This window comes from Polistes canadensis, unplaced genomic scaffold (genome assembly GCF_001313835.1).
Source record: "Polistes canadensis isolate GaletaPanama2010 unplaced genomic scaffold, ASM131383v1 scaffold_176, whole genome shotgun sequence".
In the NCBI taxonomy this organism is placed as follows: domain Eukaryota; kingdom Metazoa; phylum Arthropoda; class Insecta; order Hymenoptera; family Vespidae; genus Polistes; species Polistes canadensis.
In genome coordinates this window covers 153081-160447 of record NW_014569723.1, presented here as the reverse complement: position 1 = coordinate 160447, position 7367 = coordinate 153081, and the positions used below count along the sequence as shown (strand labels likewise).

The 7367-nt window shown below is 32.5% G+C and overlaps 1 protein-coding gene across 1 annotated transcript in view; it reads left to right on the top strand.

Annotated features, from left to right (window-relative positions):
* LOC106789304 (tubulin beta chain-like) overlaps window positions 1-7024 on the top strand; it is a 12399-nt gene extending 5375 nt beyond the window's left edge. Inside the window, exons 2-3 of the mRNA XM_014753400.1 lie at window positions 2093-2201; window positions 5445-7024. Of these exons, the coding sequence (XP_014608886.1) occupies window positions 2093-2201; window positions 5445-6649 (1314 nt within the window). The 3' untranslated portion in view covers window positions 6650-7024. The remainder of the gene's footprint in view (window positions 1-2092; window positions 2202-5444) is intronic.
* The last annotated feature ends 343 nt before the right edge of the window (window positions 7025-7367 follow it).

Here is a 7367-nt window from a genome sequence, read left to right as displayed (position 1 = left end):
AATTTAATATAATTATAAAATAAATTAATCAATTAATTGAATTATCAGTAAAAATATAGGAGCTGTATATAAAACTTTTCACGATGATTCATTGTTAAAATGAAAACGCACACGTTAAATATTTGTTTTTCTTTCTTTCGAGAGAAGTTCAACTTATAATAAATAAAATAAATTGTACGCTCCACTTATATTAATTAGTCTTGTAATAAAGAGGTTCATTATAAAAGAGTAGATTCCTCTCGAGAAAATTAAAATGAGTTCATATCTAATTTTTGGGCTTGATTGAATCGATTGTTACACTATAAATCAAATTTTTATGAAATAATAGAAAGATATTAAGCATTCTCGTTTCTATACAATGGCTAACTAATTTCAATCAATAGGAACGAGTTTGTAATTCTGTAAAAGAAATAGATCGTAAAGAAAGAGAGAGACAGAGAGAGAAGTTTGGTTTGCTTGGACGATAGCAAGAGAAGAAATGAAAGTTTTATTATCTCTTACTATTTTCTCTTTCTATTTCTTTCTCTCTAATATAGGGTTCTTCGTCGTCGTGGAAGTAACACGCGGTCGATCGGCCACCATTGTTTTCCGCATGGAAGAATTTAACGATCTCGTCTACCGAGAAGAAAAGCCACAGTGTGCCTGGCCAATCGAACTTGTATAATACGAGCTATAATCTCTCATGTTCTTTCTCTTTCTCTCTTTTTCTCTTTATCTTTCAAGCTAATAACTCGAGCAACTCGACGTTGGTCTTGGATAAACGAAATATCGTTCTAGAAATCACTCGACCGCAGGCGTCTAAGAAGATAGACGAAACGTTGTGGTAGACCGAGGAAAAATAAAGGGAGAACAGAAAAAAGAAAAATACAAAATTAAAACGAGATATGTACGGGGAAGTATGAGATAAATTACAGGCCACGACCGGTTACGGTATTCGAAATAGAAATATCACTGTGTGCTAAGTGTTAATCACTTTTTAGTTTGACACTATTCTTTCAAATTTTCAAAATTAATTTTTTTTCCTCTTTTTTTCTTGTTTTTACAATGAATTATACTTTCTTCCGTGACATTAGAAAATTGTGGCGAATTTGATGAGCGTGACGAGTCGAAGTAACTCTTAAGCTTTTCCGCGAAGAGACCTTCTTTCGTGTAATTATGTTTGCCTTTTCTATTAGCTTTACGGTTTGGTTATTTTATGTTTCAAGTATGTACTTACTTACTTTCGTGGTTTCTCAAGTTTAATTTGGCAGGTAACGGTACTATTAGTTGACATTATCAAGGAATAGTAATGTTATTTTTCAAAGAAATAATAAATAACTGACGATTGGTATATAAAGAAGATATTTTATCATAGTTTTATGATAAAAGTAATATTTGTTTCATGACAAATATCTCTCTAAAATTCCACAATATAACAAATTAAATAATTTATGATTTATTTAATTTTTGTATTTTTATTGTGACGTCACTTTTCTGCTCATTCACAGATATCATGATTATTTTACATTTGATCTTTTTGAACCGAAATATACAATTTCGGAAAGATAAAAGGCTTTGGGTATTATTCATGACACGATATTCATAAAATATTCATAAAGGATCGTGTTACACGTATATCTGCCGAGATTGGAAGTGAAAGTCACAGTACGCAAGTAGAATTTTCGTAGGTTCTTTGGCTCACTGAGGATGTCGCAGACGTTGCGGCCAGCTATTAATAGAAGGGTGAAAATAGTTAAGACGCCGGACAAATGGAGAAGTGAAAATGTTTAAGGGAGGGTGAGCACGAGCCAGGGGGCATGGCCCGCGTTAATTTCGTGCGTTTCTATTTTTAGATTAGAGTTCTCTGTTATCCTTGTCAGTGAACCGGAAAAAGAGAATCTAATTTATAATTATTATTATTAAGTGTTTAGTATAACTTATTTCCTTTCAATACAAGTATTTCGTCATTTAATCAATAATTAAAAGACAAAATATTTTCATACGTTTTCTTAAACGTTAACGTAAAATAAATTTGTACAAATGATATATATATATATAATCATCTTTTATATCAAATAAAAAATCGTTTATTAAATAATAAATTTAATTGTAGTTTTGGGAAGTGATCTCCGAAGAGCATGGTATCGACCAATCCGGTATTTATCATGGAGATAGCGATCTGCAGCTCGAGCGAATCTCCGTTTATTACAATGAGGCTACCGGTAAGCGAAACTATCATATCTTTTCTTATATCATTTTCCTTTTTTCTTCTTTTTCCATATTAATCTAGATCAATAAATTTCTATCATAATACATTGCTTTTCTTTAACAAAACTATCTCATTAATTATTATAATCAAATTGTCAAAGACAAAAATATTTGTAATCAATTTACACTACAAGATATGATTGCACATTATCATTGAACATTTTATTTTAATATATATAAAAAAAGAAAGAACAATATATTGGATCAATTATATTATATTAGTATCAAGGATAATCGTCATTATTTTATATCGATTGATGAGTGGTCTAAAATTATTAATAAAAATTGCTTTTTCTTTTCAATAAAGTAGATCTTTATCCATTTTTCCTTGTCTCTTACAATTAGTAATCGTTCGTTAAAATAGAAACTAAGCAGAAAGTCGAAAGTTAGTTGCCTTGTGTTGCTTTTCTATAAAAACACATGTATATTTATATATATATACATACACATCATACATACTTATATTTGTACGTGGAATGGAAAAAAAAAACTGAACGGGAGGAACGCTCTCGCCAGTATTTAACGACCGAAATAGATGCTTTGTACGTTTTCACCCCATGGTTGGCAGTCTCGACGAGGATGACGACGCCTGCCGACGCCTGCCGACGCCCATCGTCAACTTTTTCTATATTTTTTTATTTGCCCTTCTTGCTCCAAGGCACTCGCTATACAACTTATTTCCTTTTTCTACTTTCTTGGATTTATTCATTGAGTATTTATTTTTGTCGATGAAAGATATTTTAAATAGATTTATTTTTCATACATTTATTATTATTATTTATTGAAATAATAATTATTATAAATTTTGTTAATATATTTTTTTTTTTTGATAGCTATTATATTGTATAAAATTTGATTCTAAGTTCTGATTCTAATAGATTGCTATTGATTTTAAATTATACATTTTTATTAAGCATAATTGCAAATAAGCAAGGAAGTATGTGGAAAATCATGACAAATATTTGACATTTGTAATACGGTCATGTACATGTGCAAACTAATCTCCTCATGGTTATTCCGTTCGTATCAGCTTACAGGATGTCCAATCTAACTGCTCATCGGATATTTAAAATAACAGTATATATACGTGTGTTCATTTTTTACAATAAGATTTATCAAGTGTCTTCGATAGATATAAAATTATTTAATCAGTGATAACTTCTTATCAAATTAATAGTTACTTTAATCTTGTCATAATTAAATTAAATTAAATTAAATGTATTCCGAAAGATTGACAAGAGCAAAGTAACGATGTGTTTCTTAATTAAAGAACGCATTTTAATACATTTTTTTTCTTTCAGCCGCTAACGAGACAATTAGAAATCAATTGATATGTCTGTTTCTTTAAATCACGATAAATTAAATTAATTGGAGCTTCACTCGAAATCAGGCACAAAGCGAAAGGAAAAAGTTGGATATCTATTTAAAGACGTCGGCTAAAACGGTTCAACCTCTCTGAATATTCGCAATTCATTCACCAAATTTGCTACGTGACGTCGATCGATCGAACGTTCATCATGTTTATTCATAAAGTTTTTATTTGTTGTATGCTGAACGAGTCTTTGCATTTTAAAAGGAGATTAAACTTCCTTTCGTTAATTATTTTTCAGTCCCATAATATGTTACGTTTTATTTGAAATTGATAAAGTTTCAAGTATCGTTTAATATTTACGCTTCTCTTATCTTTCATTACAAATTAATGATTATTTATTAACAGTCGATAACATTAAAAATGTTGTTAATATACCTTTTTTGAGATAATCCCCTTGAAAGGTCGATAAAACGTTGCATACTACTCATAAGATATAATTATGACTTTATGCACCGTAACAAATGGAATTTAATTACTAAAAATTTCACATTATCAAATGAGAAACGAAGGAATGGAAGTGTATTTAACACGATTTACTATTAACACGTATACCTACTCACTGAATCAAAGTCTTTATCTAAATTAACTTTAAATAATTATATTGGACGAGAAACTCAGCGGTTTCTTCAGATATCTTCGAAAGATAATCTTCGTTCATGTAAGATTCTACATGTTAATGCGCCCATTATAAACGTAATATCCTTTAATTACATATTTCACGATAATGATGGGTAACGAACTAACGAAAAACTCGTTGTGTTTAAATCTGCGAAATTAAAATCTAAAACATGTAATACCTTGTACTCTTCGATTATTACACGGAATAATTTTCTAAATGGAAACGAATCATTTTTCTATTTAATTGATTTAGTCAAGATTTTTTTTACGCGAAATACATTTATAATTAAATGTCACCCGCCAATAATTTGTTCTATTGTTTTGAATTTTTTTTTTTCATTTTACTTTTACTCCAACATTTCGTCCCAAGTATAGATTCGAACAAAGATATCTAACTATATTATTTTGTTTTGAAGGGATTCGACATTCGTATCGCTCGCAGTCACGTCACGTAACGTGTACATGCAGGTCTAATCAGTCAATGGAAGAGTTTCCCATTCGATAAATCGCACGTGTGCTTTCTCAGAAGTGCATGCACCTGGAGCAAACTTAGGGGAAGTTGTTCCTTGCAAATGTATGATTTATAATTCAAGATAGATACGGACATGTGTCCCCATGACTGCGTGCGTCGTTCCGAGAATACTCCATTTTGAATAATAGACTAGCTCTATTTCTTTCTCTGTCTTTATATGACAAATATGTTTCTTCGCAATTTTATGCGTAAAATGACGAAAAAAAAGTCACCCTATATATCTCGCACGCGATCGACCAATGACTCATTTGCAAACGATGCAGGCACGCGGGTCCAACCGTATACGCATTTCCGTCGGCCGTTAAAGTCTCTGATAGGAGTTTTCGGTGGAATAATAATAGACGTCTGTAGTTCAATATGGAGATCGTAATTTTCGATGACTCATTTAATAAATAAAATTCACGTGTGTGTTAGATTTAGAAATTAATTAATAGAAGATTTTTATTAGGAATAAGATTAGTAAATCGTTGTTAAACCTCGTGACTTATTTTCATACTTAAAAAGAAATTATATTATCAAATTGTAGTGTAATTATAATTTAGCAAATATTGATTTTTTTATTTTAACGAAGGATTGTTATATATATAAATGCAATAAGATACATTATTGTAGGAGTTTAAAATTAAGTTTGAAACTTTGAATGAAAATTTGATTAGATTCTTTGTTTTGTTACAGTGGCCACATCAACGAATGGTGGAAAATATGTTCCCCGAGCTATCCTTCTTGACTTGGAACCTGGTACAATGGACGCAGTACGATCCGGAGCGTTCGGGAAGTTGTTCAGACCGGATAATTTCGTCTTCGGGCAGTCTGGTGCCGGTAATAACTGGGCAAAGGGTCATTACACCGAGGGAGCTGAATTGGTAGACTCGGTTCTCGACGTTGTGAGGAAAGAATGCGAAAATTGCGATTGTCTCCAAGGCTTTCAGCTAACCCATTCGCTTGGAGGAGGTACTGGGTCCGGTATGGGAACTCTTCTGATATCTAAGATTCGTGAAGAGTATCCTGATAGGATTATGAACACTTATTCGGTGATGCCATCGCCAAAAGTCTCCGATACTGTGGTAGAACCATATAATGCGACTCTATCTGTTCATCAATTGGTTGAGAATACCGATGAGACTTACTGCATCGATAACGAAGCTCTCTATGACATCTGTTTCCGTACATTGAAAGTCTCCAATCCTAGTTACGGCGATCTAAATCACCTGGTATCACTTACCATGTCTGGTGTAACAACCTGCTTAAGGTTTCCTGGTCAATTGAATGCTGATCTGAGAAAATTGGCTGTCAACATGGTACCCTTCCCGCGACTTCATTTCTTCATGCCTGGTTTCGCACCTCTAACGTCTAGATCAATGCAACAATATTCTGCTCTTTCGGTACCCGAGCTTACACAGCAAATGTTTGATGCTAAAAACATGATGGCTGCTTGTGATCCCAGACATGGAAGATATCTGACCGTTGCTGCTGTCTTCCGTGGTAGAATGTCCATGAAGGAAGTCGACGAACAGATGCTTAGCGTACAGAACAAGAACAGCTCGTACTTCGTTGAATGGATTCCGAATAATGTGAAGACGGCTGTCTGTGACATACCACCTAAAGGTTTGAAGATGTCATCGACCTTCATTGGAAATACCACGGCTATTCAAGAATTATTCAAGAGAATTTCTGAACAGTTTACTGCCATGTTCAGGAGAAAAGCATTCTTGCATTGGTATACGGGAGAAGGTATGGACGAGATGGAATTTACCGAAGCCGAATCGAACATGAACGATTTAGTTTCCGAATATCAACAATATCAAGAAGCTACGGCGGAAGAAGATTTTGAAGCCGAAGAAGAATGCGCTGACGATTTTGAGCCATGCGAAGAGGAATAAAATGCGAGTGTTCCGATCTTTTTCCGATCATCTTTTTATCTTCAATCCTCCCCTTCTATTTTTCCTCCTTTCTTTTTCACACTCCTATTTTTTCGAATGAAAATGTAAAAATGTCTAACGGATTGATTACCTTTCGATACTTTTAAATGTCAATCGCGATACTTTTTTTGATATTTTTATACGATTACGTACGTTTCAAATACAAACGATCGAAATAATCCTTTCAAAAACGTACGTTTTATTCACGGTAATCTCGGAGTGGTCGAATATAATAATGTTTAGAACCAATGCTATATATACTTAAGATTTTACATATATATATATATATATATTTTGTGTATTCGAATCTATCGATCGATCGAACACAACACTAATTTGTGTCCATTTAATAATTCATTAATGTATTTATTTTCAAAGAAACTTCGAATGTGCAACGGATTTTTAATAAAATACGAGGTTTATATAAATGCCGATGCCATCGTTCTTCGTTTACCGATCGAACGCTAAAACGATTTTATCAAAAAAAATAAGGAACGAAAAGTATGCTCTTTCCTTTTTTATTCTCTCTCTTTCTCTTTCCCTTTCTCTTTCTCTTTCCCTTTCTCTTTCTCTCTTACTCTATTTCTATTTTCATCTTGTATTTTTAAATAAATGTTCGCAAGCATCGTTTAACTCTGATGAATGCTTAGAGCGTACTACGGTTTTTTTTATATTAAAA